The 21895-nt window shown below is 46.9% G+C and overlaps 1 protein-coding gene across 1 annotated transcript in view; it reads left to right on the top strand.

The window, feature by feature from the left end:
- XPR1 (xenotropic and polytropic retrovirus receptor 1) overlaps positions 1-21824 on the top strand; it is a 109539-nt gene extending 87715 nt beyond the window's left edge. Inside the window, exons 10-15 of the mRNA XM_009098426.3 lie at positions 2738-2903; positions 4561-4752; positions 17889-18055; positions 18394-18533; positions 19654-19875; positions 21484-21824. Of these exons, the coding sequence (XP_009096674.1) occupies positions 2738-2903; positions 4561-4752; positions 17889-18055; positions 18394-18533; positions 19654-19875; positions 21484-21544 (948 nt within the window). The 3' untranslated portion in view covers positions 21545-21824. The remainder of the gene's footprint in view (positions 1-2737; positions 2904-4560; positions 4753-17888; positions 18056-18393; positions 18534-19653; positions 19876-21483) is intronic.
- The last annotated feature ends 71 nt before the right edge of the window (positions 21825-21895 follow it).

The following is a 21895-nucleotide window of genomic DNA, read 5'->3' as shown; positions in this document are numbered from 1 at the left end:
ACACTCTGTCAGTTTTAAGCCATTCCCTCTTGTCCTGTCACTAAATGCCCTTGCAAACAGTCTCTGTCCACCAAACCTGCCCCATGAAATATCTCAAGCTGGAAGGGATCCATAAGGTTCATTGAGTACCTTGAGTGTGCAGAGGCCAGTTCATCCCAAGGTCTCCTAGGGGAAAAAAAGCTTCATCAAAATGCCAGATCACCTTAATGGTGGGAGATGACATGGTACTTGAGTGCATTATGTGGAAGGAGGAAGGGGAAAGAAGAGGCCAGACCACATAAAGAGCAGCTTTTATTGTGTGTACTTGGCCAGCTGGGTGTGTTTTATTTCTCCATGCAGCTGCCAGCAGCTCTCTGGGTGAAAGGAGGTTTAAATAGTGCAAGTCTTAGAACTGTTCTGCTCACAAAAAATTATGTTTGGTGAGCATTTTTCTTCACATGTTTCATATGTTTCATTTCCAGGCAAAACAAAATCTGACCTATCAGGTGTAGCAGAGCATTACTGGCACTTTCAATTTTTCTGGAACCAAATCAGGGGCATGCTTGAGTGTGTTGTAGCATTTCCTCATGGATTTAGGAGTCGTCCTGCCTCCCCCTGTGACCAACATCAACTGCTGGTTGAGAGTGGGATCTCTTGTGCTAATCCCTGAGGGATGGCAAAACATCAGAATTGATCTTCCTCTGAGTGAAAAAAGTTATTTAGCCTGTAATGAAGTCTAGTTCCCCTGCCAGGCTCTTCTTTCTTGCCTGAGTGCTTAGGGGAGCATTCTTGGTGCCTTTGCTGCCAGTGAGAAGCTCCTGAGTGCCCTGGTGTGGGCTGGGGAGAGCAGCTCAGCGGGAGGAATTGGATCTGAGCCCAGGGAATGTCCCTGTGCCCACGCTCTCTGCAGGAGCTCCATGGCCACAGCAGTGCAGGGAGCCTGTCTGTGAGAGGTGAAAAGCTAGCAAGTGTCCAGCTCAGCTCAGATATCTGGCATCTCAGCACCAATTAGAAGTGCAGGGATCAGCACCAGGAAGTCTGTGCTCAGGCTGTGGAATTGTTGATAGAGAATTGCAACTGGTTATTGAAACTGAGGTGCAGCCTTTGGTGTTTTATGACTTTGTCCTTAACTGGAGGATGTTGCAGACACTTCTCAGCTGGGAAGCAAGGAGCTGGCTGTGGTACCTCCACTGGAATTGGGGCTGCAGCTCCAGCTGTGCCTGGGCAGCAGGCAGAAGCCACAGTGCCTGGCACATGGCATTGGGAGGGTTCAGATGGCAGCTCAGGGTCTGAAGGAGGGTTGACTCAGATGCCAGTTTCAGATATGTCATGGATCTATCTATTGACTCCTCCTCAGCTGTAACCTGTAAGTGGAAAACTTTTACTCTCCTAGAAGTTTTATGCTGTCACTTGGCAGTGTTGAAGTATTTCCCCCTAATTTAAATAACAAGAATATTATTTATTGTTTTCTTTCTTTTTTTCCCCCCAGGGAGATCTGTCTGTAAAGTTATTTTCACATTTCATTTGCTTAGCTAGTCTTTATTCATGGACAAAACAATTGTCTGTGAAGAAACAGATAAAGATTGTATTAGGGAGTGTTGGGAAAAGGGAGGAAAGAGTTTCTGTAAGGGAAGGCTGGTGTGGTCTTTGACCTCTGTTCTGCAGCTGGGCACCTTTGAAGACAGTCCTCCCTAAAGGCTGGCCTTGTTTGACCTTTGGGAATAGGTGCCATCCAACATGAGCACAGAGCTTTCTGGGTCAAGATCCATATCTGCTTTATGCCACTAACTCTTGATCCCCTATTTGGCTTTGAAATTTTAGGAGCAGAGCCTTAAATCTGCATTACAGGCTGATGGGTTGTGTCAGTCCTTTCCTGGCTTTCTGCAGCTGTGCACCCTTCAGGTTAATAAGGAGAGCAGGATAAAAGATCAGTGTTAGCCTGTGCTTTCATTAATTTAAAGGTTCATAAATCCCATAATGACCGGATGGTGCTGGTGCCTTCTCTGTGAGAAATTTGCCATTAGTAACTACAACTAACTGGGCAGGGAGAGGGGTAATCAAAGGTAATGGAGCAGAAAACTGTCTGCTTTGGAAGGAGCAAAACTGCTCTTCAGGATTAGAGGGAAGTGGACTGGGATTGAGGGGGAGTCCAACTGACAGGCAATAGGATTTCCTCTGCCTTTTCTTTCACCCTTTCCCTGCTGGAGGCATTGGCAGACCCAGTAACAATCCTCACTGTCACAACTTCTAACACCAAAGAACAACTCATGAGTTAAGTAGACCAAGGCATGACCAGACTAATGGCTGTGCTGAGGGTCTAAATCCAGCTGACATTAAGTGTGAGGGGGAAGGCAAACGTGGAAGATGTCAATGGACATGATGTAAGTGCCTGAAAGAAAGTGCTGATCAAAGTGAGGGGCAATGAGAGAAATGGAGCTGTGTAGAGCTCTTAAATGGAGACTGGGAGTTTCTGGGAAAGAGCCTGGTTAGAGGAGACTGGGCTGTTCTGCCAGGAAAAAACAAAAGGCTGAGGGGGGCACAGGAATAGATACATACAGGAGGAGGAAAGCAGGAATGTTCTTTGTACCAAAAGCGAGGAGACAGTTACCCTTTTTTGTCAGCAGGAGCAAAAGGCCAGCAATAAATCTTCAAGCATTTCTGTTATTTCCATATTTGTTCTGTTCTGTGATGTCCTGCCACTGCATTTGGATGCCTTTGACACAGCCATGAATTTTTCCTGCTTTGTTTTTCCTGACAGTTTCGAGTGTTCACTGCTCCCTTCCACAAGGTAGGCTTCGCAGATTTCTGGCTGGCTGATCAGCTCAACAGCCTGGTGGTGATACTTATGGATTTGGAATACATGATCTGCTTCTACAGCTTTGAGGTTCAGTGGGAGGACAATGCTGGACTTCTGGCAGATACAGGTAATGCTGATGAGCCCTGGGAATGGGGTCAAAATGACCTGAGAAACACTGAGCAAGGCAACTTTCTAATTGTCTGTTTTAAAGAGGGTTATTAATAGTACAGGAAACCAAAATAATTGGCATTTCTTGTAAATGTGGCATTAGAGAGATTCTCCCCTTTCTTACTTCCATCCAGAGAAATGGAATTTCACATCAGTGTTCATTTCCTAATCCAGTCATTTGGCCCGATGTCTGTGTCCATCAAAGAATTTAGACACAGCGCTCCTGATTGGAAAGAGAAATCCATTTTCCTGGCATTGTTGTTTTATTTCATAGTAATTTAACCATGTATTTGCCTTTAGCCTCTTCCTGTTGCTCATCATGAGAATCCTGAGCTTGTTGACCCCAGCTTTCTGTGCTGTAGCCTGGTTCTTACGGGCTCCATTCCAAAGCAAGAGAGGATGGAGAAGCTCCTTGGTGCCACCTCTTCCTTGATTTGAGTTGATGCTTCTCTGCCAGGGCTGTCCATGCTCTGTCTTCCCTTATTTTCTAGCCAGAAGGAATACAGAGCTGGAATGTGAATTTTGACTTTGGCCTTCCCAGTGGCAAAACAGTACCTGTCTCCTCACTGCTGACTTTCCATTTTAAGCACTGCTGGCAAATCATATTGTCTGATGGTTTTGACACTTACTGAGAGAATTTACTGTATGCTTCAATAAGCATCAGTGTTCACTTTGTTCTTCCAATCTGTCTGATCTTCCCCTTCATTTTAAGAGACAGCATCGTGAGCAGCTAAATATTTACTTATTAAAAATAAAAATTAAAATACGTAAAGCAACTGTGTGCGTAACGATTTGTCCTCTTCCAATCTGAGCAGTGGAATGATAGCACGGCGTTTTGGGATAAATATCAGCTAATAATGTCAGCTAATAATGTCAGCTAATCTCCCTTAGAGTGAATAAGAAACGAATGTTAGGCAGCAGGTGTTTGGTTTAGATGTGCTGAGACAGCAGAAGAATATGGAGTTCTTGGGAAGTTCCAGGAAAAGCTTCCTGGTCATTGCCTTAGTAAAAAGAAGGCTTTCAAACATGGAGGATGGGACACAATGGCATTGTGGTGTGGTTGCTTCTCATCTCAGTTTTTGAAACCAGACTATGCCTTGGATTTGCTTTTTGAAAAACAAAGTGAAAAACACTAAACCCAGTCCCATACTGAAATGCGTTTTTTCCTATTACAGTGCGCAAGGAAAACAGGTCAAGGACATCTTTGGCAAAGTAGCCTTTTAGAGCTGTCCTGCAGAGTTTCTAAGTGCTCTCCCATTTATGCACAAAAATCCAGTGTCAGAGGCCTTTTGTAATTCCACTCCTAATTTGATTATTCACAGTCCCGCCAACAGCGCTGAGCGCATTTAAAAATAGATAATTTCTAGCATGTTGGTTATCCTGGCAGGATGAGGGAGTTAGATGGTGATCTGTCTGGATGTGTTATTCATGCCACCTGAACACCTCCAAGATGGAACATTGAGCTACTTTGGGCTCCTTGCAGTTTGCGTGCCTCGGTACCAGCTGCTGATGGGGAATTGCTGCCATAAAGAGATATTGCAGACAGGAAGACAAAAACAGTTCTTAAACTTACTAACTCTTTGCCTTAACAGCTTCAACTCCTGTTTTTCTTGCAGATAATCAGATTTGTAACAGCTACTCCTACGGAGTGAGAGCAGTTGTCCAGTGCATCCCTGCTTGGTTGCGATTCATCCAGTGCCTGCGCCGTTACCGCGATAACAAACGGGCCTTTCATCTGGTTAATGCTGGAAAATATTCCACCACCTTCTTCGTGGTGACATTTGCAGCCCTCTACAGCACTCACAAAGGTAGTGGTGATTTTGGAGAATCCTGTGCAGCTCCTGGGGTTTGCTGTTTTTTACACGAGAGAAGCTCAGAGTCTGGCATGCCATTGAAACGCGAGCTTCTTGTGTTTGGCACCTGTGAAACATCTCTGGGGAAAGGCAGGGGCCTGGCCAGCTTGTAAAGAGTGTTTTAAGATCTTATTTTAGGTGTTTTTCACATGCCAGGTCTGCTTAGAATTGCACTTAGGCAGCGGGGGAGGGAACTCTTAGGTTTGTCTTTGAAAGCTGAAATACCTGTCAGGTTCTGCTGTGAAGGGAGGTGAATGGGAGGGAGATAGATGAGAAAAGGGATAGCACAGCAAATACTTCTCTCTTAACATTCATGAATATTTAACCTGGATCATCTAAATAACCGGTCCATCATTCCTAAATGTGAAGGCATGTCCACAGTGCCAGGAAAAAATGCTCTCTGATTTTCCTCTGTGATTCTCTCCATGTTTTTTCAGCAGCTGGTAAAGAGTTGTTTCCAATCCATTTAACTGCAGATTGAGCTCTGATCCCTGAAGTTCCTCATCTCCCTGGAAACGACAATTACTCGATTCTACTCTTGTTCTGAAGGAAAAAAGCTTTTAGTTTCTGCACTTCAGGCAGTCGCCCTGCCCTGCCTTTCATTGTTCTGAAGCCCTAAAAGCTGTATTCTTTCATTTGAGAATATCTCCCTTCTATATACCCAGAAATTAGCAACCACACACAGTTGTGAGCCATTACTTAGCCTGGAATATTCCTGTGGTGAGGCAGGGAGAAGTGTTGAAGGCATGATTCTAGTTAACACACTGGGTTTTTTGGAGGGGTGCCAGGGTTGATAGAAACCTTCCCATGGCCAAGAAATGTCTGCTTTGACATAGCTGGGCCAAGAGTCACACTGGTGATGTTTGTCATTGTATTTTAGTGGCAGGGAGGGGCAGTGGCCCAAACTGGCTGAAGGCTGAGAGTTGGCTTCTGTATCCAGAGCTGGTGTGGGAGCATCCTCTGGGAGCATCCCCTCTGCATTTCCTTCCTGCTGCCTTCTCCCTGAAGTTTGTTCCTGTTTTAACTTGTTTGCTCAGTGACATTCTGCAGCCCTGCAGTCCAGTTAGTCACCACTGCCAGAGCCTGGGATGAGGCACTGGCAGATTCCCTGGCTGCAGAATCACTGCTTACATCCTCTGTAGCCAGTGCTGCTTTGGGGAGCCTGACTAATGCTTCTGCCTCCCTCAGGGGGGACACATTGCCAGAGCCTTCATTTGGGATGGGGTTGTGTCTTGGTTTGGAAAGCCAGGTGTCTGCTAAGGAAGGCAGGAGCCTCCATTGAAGTAGAAAATGTAAACCCCCTCCCTCTTAATTATTGTAATTTTGAAATTAAACGCTCTCAGACAAAGATATGGGAAGAGAAATAACAATTCTTTACTAGGAAAAATAGAGTACAAATGCAATAGTACAAACAAAAACACTGCCAGAGCCAGAGCAGGCCCTGTCCCCCTGTGTGTCAGGGTGGTGGCACAGTCCCATCCCAGGGGGCTCAGGGTGGTGGCACAGTCCCATCCCAGGGGGGCTCAGGGTGGTGGCACAGTCCCATCCCAGGGGACTCAGCCCTCCTGCAGTGCCAGCTGTGGTTCTGCTGGAGCAGGGATCCTGCACAAGGGGAGAGTTTTTCTCTGGAGCTCCAGGGCTGCTGGAGATGGGCCTGCTCTCCCTCTGGGAATGCAGGGCAGCAGAAAGCTACTCCTCTGGGAATGCAGTGGGCAAAGGCTGCTGGGCTGTTCCCAGGGCAGATTGGATCCAGGTAGGAATGCTTGGCTCCTCCCCTGGGTGGAGCATCTCCCCATGGGATGGTGGAATTTGATCAGCCCTGCAGGGACACTCAGTGGCCATGGACAAGAGATAATTAATAATGAATGGCCTATGAAGAGATCTCCTGGAGGGAGGATTGGCTGTGGGAGAGATAAAGAGAACTGCCCCATGAACAGCAGAGAACTGCCCCAGCTCTGACAGATGGTGATAGAATATACACTTATCTTACAATCCAGGACAGGTTGGAACCAGGAGGAGAACCAGCCTCTGTCAAAAGGTCCTGTTGAAGAGTTTGACCTCCTTCCACTGCCCTTGAAGTTTTTCATCCGTGCCAGTGCTGCTACCCCAGTTCTGGTCACTGCCACACATAACTGGTGTTCCCTTTCCCAGTCTGGCAGGGAGTGGGCTGTAATGAGGTGTTTATGAGCCTTGTTCCAGTTGCTGTGAGACATTCCTGACTCCCAGCTTTTGTCTGTCCAGTTTTGTCAGTAGCACATCGTTGTTGGTGTTGTACAAAAAATATTTGGAAGCTTCGAGGCCTTTGGAAATTACACAGTAGCAGAGATTTGTAAATGTCACTGTGCTGGGCTTTTCAGAGGGCTGCCTAAAGCCCCGGTCATGTCCCCTGAGGCCTGTAGGCCTGTTCCCATCCTGCCATAAGCACACTTTCTAGTGTGCTGTACCTGTTAAGAAATTTTATCAAGCGCTTTACATAGATCACCGGTTTGTTTGGAATTTAGAATCAGATAATCAACTTTATCATCAAGTTGTTATGATGCTACTGTTGAAAATAGATGTGCTGCTCACCCACACCTTCTCTGTGTCTGCCCAAGGATAGCAAACACCTCTCTCTTACCTCCTAAACATCTGTTGGGGGGAGCTGTGTGTTCTGAAGAAAGTGCTGCCCAAAACAGGTGTCAAATTAGACACAACAGGAGCAAGATCCTTGCTCCTCAGACCTGCTCTAAGTTTCAGTAACAAACCTATTGTGGTATCAAGAGTTGTATTTTAACAGTCTTCCATGCCTGTGCTTGCAAGCCTATGACTTACACCTCTGGAATGACAGCTTTTGGCTGCCAGAGGAGAGGGCAATCCCTGCCCTTCCCTTGGGAGGTCAGGTAATGGACACCAGTGCCTGTTGTCCGCTTGGGAGGCCGGGGGACATCACAGCCCTCTGAGAAGTCTCATCTTCCTCCCTTGGTTTGAACACTGGATAGTTTGTAGCTGCTCTGTGGGGTGTAGTCAGTGCCTGCCAGCCATGTGAAGATGGGCTGTGTGGTTGGGAGGGTTTGGGGCTGTGGAGAGCAGCTAATTCATACACAGTGCACTGACAGCACTCTGTGTTTTCCTGGGTTTGCTGTTGGAAAACAAGTCTAACTAAACAAACGTACAAATGTCACCTTATTAAGTGATGTTTCTGTTCTAGTCCTGTGTGGTATTCCCTACTCCAAACCTCCTCTAGTGAAGGATCCCCTCAGTAGCACCATGTACTGTGGGCTTTTGACAAGTATCTGTTTCCCCAAAATATCCCTGTTTAATAATTCATATTGCTCAGGCAGTGTATAATTCTGATTCTTTCTTCCTTGGGAGAAGCCATTTCTTTCCTTCCCTTGGATTCAGATGCAGGGTGCAATTTTCTCTGCTAATTGCAGTTTGGATGTCAGACCGTTAAGAGAGCAGAGTGAATTCTATTAGGTTTCTGCTCTGAAACTTGTAATGCTGTTGTTCTGGAACCAGACCAGCTTTAGAGGGGTAACTCCAAGCTGTCATCTTGATATTCAGGTATCATTTGGATTCGTGAAGCAAGTGGGAGAGGAGCTACCCCAGAACATAATTCTGGAGCAAGCAGTGGTGACGTAGACGAGCGCAGACTCCAGCACAGCTCACAAGCACAGCCACGTTTCAGGGACAAAAGCAACAACACGAGGACAACTGTTGCTGAGCTCCCAGAGGAGGAATTCTCAGTATTTTTATCTCTCCCAAAGGAATGGGAAGCAAAGGCCGTGTTCTGTAAATATAGTGCTGCAGGGTGTGTTTGCTCAGGCAAATGAGGCATGGCTGTAACTCGAAGCTACCTGGCAACCAGTGAGCCGCCGGTCCCTGCCCGCTCTGTCCCCTTCTTTCCCACCCTTGCTTTGCACTAAGGAGCTCAGTGCTGGCATTAAGTTCCCTGCCAGTGCTGAGTAGCTGTCCCAGAGCCAGCCAACAGAGTATTACATTGCCTTATTTAATCCCTAGGGAAACCTACGTGCTGCTGGGGAAGCAGATGATTAAGCCCAAGCCTGCGGCGGAATATTCAGCCCGAGTGAGGCGTTGTTTTGACACGCAACTGCTTTCTGCTGTGTTTTCACTCTGCCAAAAGCAGATGTGCTCTGCTTGACAAGTGCACCACTAAAGAGGCTCCCACTTCAGTCCACGTTATCACACCATTTGTAGAATCAGAGAGTGGTTTGGCTTGGAAGGGACTTTAAAGATCATGGAGTTCCAACCTGCATACTTTACGCTATCCCGGATTGCTCCAAGCCCTGTCCAACCTGACCTTGGAACACTTCCAGGGATGTGTTCCACAGCTTCTGTGGACAGCCTGTTCCAGGGCCTCACTACCCTCACAGGGAAGAATTTCTTCATCACATCTAATCTAACCCTGCCCTGTCAGTTTGTAGCCATTCCCTTTTGTCCTGTCACTCCAGACCCTTGTCCAAAGTCCCTTTCCAGCTCTCTTTGAGCCCCTTTAGGCACTGGTAGGGGCTCTAAGGTCTCACCAGAGCTATCTGGTCACCTCTCCAAGCTGAACACTCCCAGCTCCCTCAGCATGTCACCATAGCAGAGGTGCTTCATCCCTCTGAGCATCTTCATGGCCTCCTCTGGACTCAGTCCAGCAGGTCCATGTCCTCCTTACACCTAGGGGATCCCAGAGAGGAACATCCATGGGCCTCCCTTCTTGTATAAATTCTGCTTGCATTAAAGAAGGCACACTGACATATCTGGAATAGCCAGCTTTGGTTTTACTCCTCACTCAGACCTGACTCAGGCTGTGTCCGATAGGGTTGTTACATTTAGGTGTTCAGCTCTTCTAAGAAACAGTTGTGTTGTACTACTCAAGGAGTGCTGGTCACTTCTGAAGCTTGAGTCGTGATTTTTGCTCCAACTTTATTCCTTTTAAAATGAGACCTTGTGGTTTTGCTGCTGACAGTTTTCTCTCACCTTGATGAAACTTGCTCACATGGTATCATTGGGAATACCAAAATATAGGTTTGGCTTCTGTGCTTGAAGAGCTTCTTGAGTGCTTCTATTTCATAATTTTCTTGTTTTGAGGGATTTACTGGTTCAGTGTGACCATTTTTTGTTTACCTTGTTATTAGCTGTGTGAGATTTTATCCTTTAACTGAAAGGCAGGATGGTTTATGGACATTGTCAGTTTGATTCACACACTTTATTCAATGAAATCCTTGTGGTCTTAGTAGAATCCTCCTATTTATTAGCCTCTGAATTATTTCAAAGTTAATCCACATGGCCTGGAAACTTGAGTAAGCATCTCTTCTTCCATCCTGCTCCCACAGTTTTTCCAGTTACTCCAAATGAGCCTGGTGAACACCAGCTGCCATTGGCTTGGGGTGCCCTGGAGAGTCCTAGGTTAGTCTAAGATAATGGAACTGCCATGCACTTTCTCATTAACCAGCCCAGGAAATTGGCAGTAATTAAAAATACGGAAGTTAACTAAATAGGGCTGTCTCTGAAGGGCAGTGCTTCTGTCTGTGCTGTCCCCATCACTTCAGAAAGAGGTTTCTCTGCAGTAATGTCTATTTATGATTTTTAAAGGCAGCCCTAAGAGAAAAGGGATAGAGATGTGGAGTGTCAAGGCAAAAGCCATCCTATGATTAATGGAAGGTGTTGGACTGTCCCTTATGAATAGAGAGCTTCAAGCAGGTCTGACCAGAGGAAGATGAATGGGAAATGTGCAGCTTTTGGAAAATGCAGTGCAAGATTCCCAGGTCTCTCCCTGCTGCCCACTCCTCATTAATCAGGATGGCTTTGGCCATTCCCAGCGGTGACACTGCGTCACGCTGGGACAGGTCACTGCTCCTGCCACGCTCTGTCCCCATGAGGGCCCTGAGGAGGGCTCTGACTTCTCTACAAATGTAGACTCTTGGCTAAAAGAAGATATGAGATGTTGCCTCTTGACACTTCTTCGCTGCTGCTTTGCTTAAATTGTGCCCGGAGGTGACTGCAGAGGTTTCTGGTCACCATCATCTGATGGTGATGCACAGCTGGCTGAGGTGACATCCAGCTGTGCCCCTGGGGGCTGCAGGAGGTACCTGGCTGCACCTGAGCTCTGTGGGTGGTTGGCTGTGTCACTTAGCCCTTGTCATTGCTGTGTTGGAAGCTGCAGGTGGCAGCCCCCGTGGAGTGAGGCTGCTGGTAGGTGGGACACTAAACCACTGTGATCCTACATGCATACAGCAGGAGACAGTGAGGTCATGTGAGAACTGGGACTGAAATGACAGCAGTGCAACAGTGCACAGTCCCCCAGCTGAGATAGATAAGTTCATTTTTAGGGGGTGGGGCAGGGCAAAATAAGTGAACATGTAGAATTTTTGGAAACACAAAGCTTTTAAAATCACAAAATAGTGAAGCAAGTAGCATTTGTGAGATCCTGTTCCCTCACTTGTGTGTTGGTTCAAGACCTCCCATCTCTCCCCGTCTTCCTCAGCACTGAAAGAGCTGTCAGCATTTGAGTTAGGTGTCACAAGAGCCTTATAGAGTCCTTGGATTGACCTCTTGAAGTAAAACAAACTTTGTAATGGGATTAACTGACTTCTTCCTTAATACTTGCATTTTCACAGCCTTCCCTTAGCACAGCACACTGGCAGCTTCACCAGGATGATTATTTGGAGCCAAAACATGCACAGTCTGTCACATTGCTGGGTGCTAGGATGAATTTTTGTCTGCAACCCTGTCATCCCGTGCCCAGGAGGCCTCCAGTAATGAGTTGTGTTCATTAGGCAGTCTTTCTGATCCTTTCCATCAGAGAGGCAGCAGTGTCATTAGTGAGGAATTGGAGGCATTGCCATGGGCAAACATTTCTCATCCTGGCCTCTGACCTCCTCAGGGCTCTGTGGTACCCTGCTTTCTCCTGGTTTCCTGTTAGCTCAGCTGATTGCTGACACCCAGCCCAGTATCCCAGTGATGGTGCTTGGGGTGGAGCTGGGAGGAGACAGGAGCATCCCTGGAATGCTGCAGCAGGAGCAGCCACATTTTATTTTTAATTTTGATTTTGCTAATTGTTAATATTAGATTTAGTGTGTTTGACATATTGTTGGTCTTTTACTTTTAAAATAATTTCTTTATTTTTGAATGTGATCTTTACTTTTAGTTGTTTTAATGAGTTCTTACCCAACAGTGCCTTTGGAGAGTCAAGTATATACAAAAACTTATGAGTCTTCACTTGTTTTCTAAGTTTATATTTTGATGGTTTGTAAAAATATGCTTTCTTAAATTGGTTAGTTGCCCCCTGACTATAACATAATTATTTGTTACAGGTATTAAGGTTTTATTTAATATTGCCTATGTTGCCTCCATGTCTACTAAAATTTTATTTTCTTAGTCTTTATTTTTTTACTTTAACTTTTTTGCTTTAATTTTAAAGTCTTAAAAATAGGTTGAGTACACTCAGTTTTAGTTATTTTTGTTGGGTTTCTTAAATTATTGGAAAGATTCTTATTTAATAATTTAAATACTTTTTTACTTTTTTGCTGTTTATGACTGGTCACTACTAAAATTTTTATAGCTCTGAGTAGCTTTTGTTTTTTTTGAATAATACAAATGTCACTTACTATGCCTTTGTGTTAAAGGTGGCTGGGGAAATGGGGATGCTAATGAATGAGGTGTAAATTAAAAGGGTGACCTACTGATTCTTAATTTCACAGGCACTTAAGGTGGGAAGCCTGACCCTTTTTTTAATGGAACATTTTAAGAAAAGCAAGTGGCTGCATTACAAGCAATCTTCCTGTCAGATACACACAGGTCTGGAGTCTGTGGTGCTGCAGAAATGTGGGAGATGCAGTCATCTAACAGTTTTTCTCTTTTGCTTTTAAAAGAAGTAAATTTTGAAAGAATCTGCTGTTGGATGTCAAAGGGCTACAGAGGTAGCAGATGACATTGTGTCCCCATCCCCAGGCTATTCATTTCTGATCATAAATCCAGATATTCTTATTAGTGAGACCTGTGGCAAATGCTCTGATTGGAAACCCCATCCTTCTCAAGGTAGGGATTAAACTTTCCCTAAGAGCACTTGTCAAAAGCTAAAGGAGGCACCAAAAAAGAACCAGCTCCAATCTCCGCCACGGCTGATATGCTTCCTCCTGTTTGCAGTTAAATCACACTTGTCACTTGGTGAGGTACAAGCCAGGAGTTTGCTGCCATGTCTTGAAATTAGACAGAAACCAACACAAACCTGCAGAGGGTTTTTAATCCAAACACGATTTTGGGATTTCCCTGCTCTGCAATGTAGACTCTTGGCTAAAAGAAGATGTGAGATGTTGCCTCTTGACACTTCTTCGCTGCTGCTTTGCTTAAATTGTGCCCGGAGGCGACTGCAGAGGTTTGCACAATGCAAGGGAAGGTTCTTTGGGAAGAGTCAGTGTTTGGCAGGGCCCATCAGCTCTCCACAGCCAGCCCTGCCTGTGCTCCTGTGGGTTATTTTTGCCTTTTAACTGCATCAAGTCCCCTGTCCTGCTTCTGCCATTGATCAGTGCTAAACAGCAGGACGTGCTGGCTGGGCAGAAAGGCAGCTACCTGCTCATTAAGATATCTTAATTACTGAGGGGAGAGGTAATGCTGTGCTTGGAGCACTGAGATGTTAGACAAATGCTTGGGGATGTCACTCTGATGGCAGTTCTTATGTAGATTAGTCACTTCTGGCTGTCACCCTGCTCTGTGGTGTGCTGGGATGGAGTTAATGGGCACACACCATCCCTAGGCCTGCTCAGAGCTGTGCTTGCCTTGCACGCTAAATACATCTGTGCTTTGCTTCTGCTCCAATCTGTGATTGAGGCTGGCTTTGGCAGGCCTGGACTGGGAGTTGTTTAGTTGGCAGAGTTGCTGTGGCTAGGTTGGTGTTCTGTATAGCAGGGCTTACCTGGCTGTGTTCCCTGATAACCTCCAGCTGTTATCAGAGCCCTCCCCATCAGCACAACCCACGGTGGGTGACAAGCCAGGAATGCTTATCAAGGGCCATTGTGCTCTTATCCAGCCCTTCAATAATACATGGCATTGATTTTTGCTGTGTTGAATACTATATAGTGTTTACATTCCCCAGAATAATTCAGCGGGGTAAACAGCTGAATTCTTTGGAGGTAAAGTCAATATTAACAGCATTCAGGAGAGCACTGGCTGTCTCTCTGTGATGGAAAGCAGCCTTTTCTCTTGCCTGTGCTTTGAAGGGGCTGTGATTTCTGCAGAGCAGTGCTCCCTCAGAATGCCACTCAGATTCTGTGGCCCCTGGGGCTGGTCTGGGCATCCAGGATATTGCCTATCAGCAGTTTTTGCAGGCAGTAAATTCTGCTGCTGCAAGTGCCTTTGGCTGTTTTCTGGGACTGTGGCCATTCACAGCTTCAGTTCAAAGGTGGAAGCCATCCATTATTTATCTAGTTGACCTACTGGAGCAATTTGAGGTGTATTTGTGCAGAGAATCTGCTGGAATTGCATGTTACAGGGTAAACTGAGGATTCTAATGGAAATTCTGTGGTGAAGGCTGCAAACAGCTCCCGGGGCATGCTGTTTCCCACAGGCTTTGTGGCAAGTGGAGGAGCATGGTGGACTCAGCCTCTGACATAACTGCACACCTCCAGGCTGCAGACATGGCAATGTGAGCACTGAAATCAGCCCATCCTCAGGCTCTGAGCTGCACCTGCAGCTTCAGAGGTTTTGTGCTGCTGCTGTTTTGTCCTGCACGTGCTGCTTTGAATAACAGCAGCTCAGGAGGTTCCTCTGTGGTGGTGCCCTTTGGAGCATGGAGCAGAAAGGTCCTTCATGCCTCTCCTGGGGGGATGTCACTGGTGCCATGGGCTACTAAAAACTTCCTCTTTTTTCCTTCCTGGAGAGGTTGAGATCTGCCAGAGGGCTTCTCTCATCCAGAGCCTCCCTCTCATGGTTTTTGGTGTTTTCTAGCACCTCATTAAACAAAGAAAAAACACACAGGATGAAACAGTTCCTGCTTAAATAGACCCTGACATCATCATAAATATGCAGGGCTCTGTATTGCTCCTGGAAAACTGGCAGGCCAGGAGTTGATGGAGCCTCTGGGCAGAATATGAATGCCTTGATTTTCTCTCCCCCTGAGCAGCAGTGGAGAGGGCTGCTAGGACCAGCCAGCAGAGACCCAGCTATAATTGCTTGCCTGGAGCAGTAACATATTTCTGCACACCAGCTGAATACCAATGAGGACAGAAGGAACAGAACTGCAGGCAGGAGGAAAAGGAGGATAAGTGATTAAAGGAAGGAATTGGAGGCCAAGACTGAAAAGACAATGGGCTAGTTCTGATTAGGGCATTTTACCAGGGAGTGATTTGGGTTTTTAATGAATTTTTTTGCAGGAGCTGAATGCATTTCAGAGCTGGTTGTTGAGAAAGGGAGCAGGAGCAAGGGGCCAAGTAGTGTGACCCCTGGTGCCACTGAAAAGGCTGCTGCAAAGACAGAGGCAGGGAGAGGGGAGCTGAGCCCAGGATAACTTAAATGAAAACAAACACATCCTTTTGAGACTGGTGAGATTCGATTTCTCACTTGGGCCTTTTCCTTCCCAGTTCTCCTCTCTGTGATTGCTCACAAGAGTCTGTGCCACATGCTCTGGGATGCCCCTGCTTGAGCAGACAGGTTGGACCAGGTGACCCACTGTCCCTTCCAGCCTGAGCCATTCTGGGGTTTAGGTTTAAGCAGCAAGAACCTTTGAAATCCCCTTCCTCTGTAACTGCCAACTTAAGATAGTTTTCCTCTCCCCTTGTGTGCTTGGAGATGAGAATCAGGGGGCAGACTGGCCCCTCCATGACCACAGAGCACCAAAAGAGCTGCCCAGCAATGCTTCCCTGCTCTTCTGCCTGCTCCTGCAGGGCATGGCTCAGGATGGTCCTGGCTGCACTGCCTTCTCCACGGCTGCTCCATGAAGGAGTGGAATAAGACTCAGTTTATTTGAATTCTGTCCTTAAGGGGAAAAAAAATGCCTAAAAAAGAACCCAACCCAAAGCAGCATGATGTAACTTCCAAGCCTAAGGTGAGAGGAAGCACTGCAGCATCACAGGGTGTTTAGGAGCATTTTAGGTGCTTTGAAAGCACATACAACCCATGAACTGCCTCTGAATTATCCTTTAGGGTCTGGTAATGGGAACTAAACATGGAGATCTAATGAGCTAAAAATAAGGCTGGAAAGAACAGGCTTAGTGTCTAATGAGTCACCGAATGTCAGCATCTGCCTTTTCTTCCTGAAATAATGTTGTGAAGGCTTTGGAGGAGCTGTGGGGGGGAGAAATGAAACCTGGCAGTGCAGCCCTCATTGCTAAGCTCCAAAATCTTCACCTGTGTCCCTTTCTGTGGGCAGCTGCACGTTAAAAATAGCCTGGGAGAGGCTGATGCTGTTTCCAGGCAGCAGCAGCAGCGTGTGAGGTACCTGGGCATCCGTGAGCGCTGCTCCTGGGTGACGTCAGCGCTCTGCAGGGACCAGGGATGCAATGCTGGACCCGTGTCTTGGGCAAACCGAGGATGTGGGGAGTGCCTAAAGGCTTCCAGCCTTGCCCCAAAGCAGGGAAGCTGCTCAGGGCTGGGAGCTGCAGCCATCCTGTGCCCTTTTCCTGTGCAAAACGGGCTTTGCTGTATAAGTGGTTTGCCTTAGGAGGTGTTTTGAGAGGGGAAGATTCAGAGGTTTGCCTTAGGGGGGTGTTTTGAGAGGGGAAGGAGCGTGTGGGTTTGACCTATATCCTGCACATCATGTCCAGGAAGCCTGAAAGGCGTAATGGGAGGAATGTACTCTCATTTTCACCTCCATTAATTTTATTGGATCACCGCTTTACATCTAATCGGAATTGCTGGAAATACAGAGAAAGGGAGAGGGGAAAATGTCCTGTTGCTCTCTGGCTGATCAGCTGCAGGGATTCTGTTGTTTTAAAGCCACATAAATAGAAAAAGGTGCTGTTGTTTAGAGTGGCGTTGGGCTTGGGCTGAAAACGTCTTTTTTTGTACTGGAAACGTTGTTTGCTTTGTTAGAGGGAAATCAGTGAATGAGCAATTGCTGAGGCTGCACAGAAAGGAGAGATTCCTGCTAGCAGCCAGGTGCAAAATGTCTCAGTCTTCCAAAGCATCATAATGGGGTTTATTTGCAAGAAATTTTTGAGCCAGCTTTCCAAAAGCAAACAGAAATAGCAGCTCTGTTTGGTTTTCCCCAGCCAGCTGATGTAGGGAATCATAGCCAAATTGAGAGTAACGTAACCTTTTCAGGGGGTAGTGGGAAACAACCTTGGAGAAACTATCCCCAGCTGAGCAGATGGTGGGCCCACAGCCTCCTGTTTCTGAAGAGGAGCTCTGTGTGGGTATTGAAAACTCCATACAGAGCCTACTTTAGGATTTGTGCATTTTAATGTACTGCTGCCTTTTCCCTTGCCACCACAAGCTCTGAAATGGCTGGGGGTAATTCCTGTACTGCTCATGCTCTTCAGGCTTTTAGCGGAGAGAAAATGGGGGAATTACCAACTGATTCACAGTTGTTGATGTTAATACAAACTCAAATATTTTCTTACCAAACCCTCCTCACTGAGCTCTGCGTCAGTGCTGTATCCTTTGTACGAGCAGTGTCCTTTGTGAAACATGGCCCTCAGCTTCCACCTGCTGTTCAGAGCCAGAACGGCAGCTCTGCCATGAATCCAGGAAAATAAAAATCATGGAATATCATGAGTTGGAACCCACAAGGATCCTCGAGTCCAGCTCCTGGCCCTGCATGGGACCATCCCCAACAATCCCACCATGTGCCTCGGGGTGTTCCCTAAACATTTCCTGGATTCTGGCAGCCTTGGGACTGTGACCACTTCCCTGGGAACTTGTTCCAAGTATTAATGTAAATTTCAGCCCCAAGTGCTGAGAGGTGAACGAGATGAAAGTGGAATTTGAATAACAATATAAAGCAGGTCCTGCTAAGGGTGTTGGTTTGGCTCAGATTAATATTTGATGTATTTTCCCAGAACTTGGATAGAAGAGGTGATTTCCACTGTTCAAGTGAGGCAGCTTGTAGCTGTTTTAAGAAGGAACGTGCTCTCAGTTCTACAGAAGTGTGTTGTTCTTCTCTTTTCCAGCTAAAAACCACAGTGACACCCAAGTGTTCTTCTACCTGTGGATTATCTTCTGTTTCATCAGCTCTTGCTATACCCTCATTTGGGACCTGAAGATGGACTGGGGTCTCTTTGACAAAAATGCTGGTGAAAATACCTTTCTCCGAGAAGGAATTGTCTACCCACAGAAAGTGCGTATGCAGCCTGCTCTTACCTTAGGACAGGCTTGTAACACTTTAACCAAACTTGCTGAGTTTAGAGCATGTTGCAGTTACTCACTGGAGCATTTCAATGCTACAGGCTGGGATTTTCCAGCAGTAGAGCTGATTTGTTTCCAAGAGATCATTTCTAGTTGAAATGATCAACAAATGAAATTTGATTCCAAGAGATCATTTCTCACTTCCAAGAGATCATTGCCCTCGTTTTGTTTGAGTTTGAGCAGCAGATTCTCTAGCTTCCCGAAGACCTGGTGAGGTCTTTTGGATGCAGAAGGTGTTTGTTGAGCTGTTTTGTTCTTGTTGCTCCTCAGGCATACTACTATTGTGCCATTGTAGAAGATGTCATCCTGCGTTTTGCGTGGACCATCCAGATCTCCCTGACTTCCATGCAAATCTTTCCCTACGCTGCAGACATCATTTCTACTGTGTTTGCTCCACTCGAGGTGTTCCGGTAAGGCTGCTGGGCTGAGCAGCTCATTTCTCTTGTTTTTATGTTCACTCTTCTGCTCTGTAACATCAGCATGGGGGGGAAGCACCTGGATCCTTGGACGTGTAATATCCTGGGTTTTATTTCAAGGAGACCAGGATTAGCAGGAATGTTTAATCCAAACAGAGTGTTGAGTGAAGAAAAGGGTAGGGGCTGTGCCACAGTGTGGAGCTGAATCCTTCACACTGTGTTTGCAGTTCCTTCTGAACCATGACATAACCTTGAGGGGATAGTTTTTACCAGATTTCTCCTTGAAATTTCCAGTTGGAACTAAACTTGATGCTCAAGTTTCCAATCTTCAAACCTCTTTGTATTCTGTATCGTCGATTTGGATCCTGCAAGCTTCCAAGAGTTTTAAACACCTTTCCTGTAGCTGGAAACCCACCCCCACAGCTTCCTGGGAAGAACTTGATGCTGACTCTCTCTCATGTAGGGGCTGGAGGTGGCCTTTTGTAGGAGTGTGGTCCCCTTTGACGGAGTGACAAAACTATCCTTTGTCCCCTCAAAAAGGAAAGAAGCCCAGAAGTTTCTCTCCTCGATTAGGTGAAAAAGCCACCTCACAGGCTTAGGGGACTTCACCTCAAACTTAAAGACATCCAATTGGACAGAAGCCAAAAAGTCCCACCTGGGCAATTTACTAGAAAAAGAAGTGAACAAAGAAATTAATAGCTTTTGTGAGGTGTTTTACCAGGAGCAAGAACCTCTTGCACCTTGCTTGGTTTTTCTCTGTTTGTTATTTTGCCTTTTTGTTTCCAGCACTGCGACAGAAGCCATCCTGCTGATTTTAATGCCTCCAAGGGTAGCTGTGCTGTCTTGGGTGTGTTATAGACTTCGAAAAGCTTAGGAGACCTGGCTCGAAGAAGCTCCTATAACAGCCTTTGGCTTGTAATGCTTGAACAATGTATCTCCATGCTGTCCATAGTAGGATAGGGAATAAGCCTGACAGGTTCTGTTGTTCTCCAGAGGAAAGATGCTGCTGTTAGCCACTGGATTTTTCTCCAGTGCTTTGCCAAACACAGGAAACGCCTGTAGAAGGGGACCTCAGTTGGTAATTCCCCTTTTTTCTCCCCACCCATCCACGCAGGCGGTTTGTGTGGAACTTCTTCCGTCTGGAGAACGAGCACCTGAACAACTGCGGGGAGTTCCGTGCCGTGAGGGACATCTCAGTGGCGCCGCTCAACGCCGACGACCTGACGCTCCTGGACCAGATGATGGACCAGGAGGACGGCGTCCGCAACCGCCGCAAGAACAAGCAGTGGAAGCGCAGTCTGAGCGTGTCTCTGCGCAGGCCTCGCCTCGCCTCCCAGTACGTTCAGCCTCTGCCCTGCCCCAGAGCCCTGCCCCGGAGCTGCTGGTGGTGCCTGCTGGGTGCTTATGGGCTGGGAGTCCTGCCCCGGGAGTCCTGCAAGGGAGCGGCACAAAGGTTTCAAAGTGACACAAAAGGAGGGCAGGTCCAGTTAGTAAACGAGCGTTCCTCTCTCTGCCAGGGAATTAATCCATCCTTTAGGCATTTGGGGTTCTGGTAAACCATCAGGAAAGGGAGTTCCCTTTTTACTTTTCTTTTTAAGGCTCCCCTCCTGCAGAAATAATCTGCCAGAGGTTATAAATGCAAACTGGAGGAGAGGTTCTCCTCAAGCAGACATTTATGAGAAAGAGGGAGAGAGGCTCTTTATTCCTCATGGTGACAGAAGGGGCAATGGTTTTAAACTGACAGAGGGCAGGGTTAGATTAGATATATTAAGTAAAAATTCTTCTCTGTGAGGGTGGTGAGGCCCTGGCATAGGTTGTCCAGAGTAGCTCTGGATACCCCATGCCTGGAAGTGTTGAAGGCCAGGCTGGATTTGGCCCTGAGCAATATGGTCCATGGATGTCACTCACATCCCTGCCTCTGGCAGCGGGGTTGGAACCGGATGATCTTAAAGGTCCTTTCCAGCCCAAACCATTCCATGTCTCTGTATGATTCCAGTTATTCTTTGGTTAAGGTTCATATGTAAGATCTCAGACTCCTTCCTCTCTCAAATCCAAACCCATAAATTTTTTTCTTCCCACCCATCATTCTTGCACCCCAGACGGTTCCCCACCCTGCACCCCAGCCCCTGAAGCTGCCCACTGTGTGCTTTCCCTGCAGTGTTGCTCCAGTGTCCTGTGTCCCTCCTGCCCTGGCAGCACAGCTGTGCAGCCCTGCCCTTTGGCCAGGGAGCAAGCCCAGGCTCCTCAGGGATGCTGAGGCACAGCAGGTCAGGAGTGTTGCGCAATCCCTGCAGCACTGCATGGGAGGGGTGGGAGGAGGAGGAGGGTGTGCTCTGGCCTCAGGGCTGTGCTTGGCTCTTATCCCTGCACGGATGGGACCAATACCAACAGCCTTGGGGTGGCTGCTAGAGACTGAAAAATGTTATGCAAAGGAAATGTGAGCCAAAGGCTGCTGGAATCCCCTCCAGCCATGCCCATTTATCCCTCAGACATGCAGTGAGTGGAGATGTGCCAGGCATATCCCTAAAGAACTTCCTGCTCTTCCTGCAGCCCAGCGGGAGATGGAGCAGGAGCACTCCTCTGGGTCCTGCAAGGCTTTGGTGGAGTTCTGTGGGGAGGGCTGGGCAGGTGCCCACATCCAGCAGTGCAGTGTCCCCAGCCATGTCACAGCCTGGCAGGTGACACAGGCCATGGGCAGAGTGGGCAGTGCCACAGGAGGAGGATGCTGAGGGACAGCTGGGGATCTTTACAAGGCTCTGCTATTCCCAGGGTGAGTGGGAGGGTGTGAAACAGTGAAACAGTAGATTGTTTATTCCCCTTCTGCATAAGAAAGACATTTTTTCCCTTTTTTTATTCCCCTGAGTGTACTGTGGGTTTGCTGTCTGCACGTCATTCCAGGAATTCCTTCTCCCCAGTGAGCGTTTTGTGTTTTGTTCTTTTCCAGGTCCAAGGCTTCTGACACAAAGGTATTGATAGAGGACCTAGCAAACGAAGTGAACACATGAGATGGCCACATTCTCTTATTCCACATCCTTTGTTTTCTCGTTCTGTTTCCCTCTTCCCCAAGTAACCCGAGCTCTGGTACAGATCCAGCTGAAAACAGGAGAAAACACTGAACACGTTTTCTGAGCTCTTCCAGACCAGATCCTATGGACTCCAACAAGCTCACTGTGTTTCGTTTCTTTTCTTCTGGGTTAATTTTAATGTTCTATTTTAAACAAACAAACAAACAAAATAAAATATTTTACTTTGTTTTGCCAATAAAGAGGACAGTTCAGGAAAGAAGGATTGTTTACAGTCTCAACAAGGACATACAAACCTTATCTGGATAACGAAGCATCCTAGGGACTCCCTCA

Source organism: Serinus canaria, chromosome 8 (assembly GCF_022539315.1).
Source record: "Serinus canaria isolate serCan28SL12 chromosome 8, serCan2020, whole genome shotgun sequence".
In the NCBI taxonomy this organism is placed as follows: domain Eukaryota; kingdom Metazoa; phylum Chordata; class Aves; order Passeriformes; family Fringillidae; genus Serinus; species Serinus canaria.
Note: the sequence above shows the minus strand (reverse complement) of the source record. Positions and strands in the feature narration are given on the sequence as shown.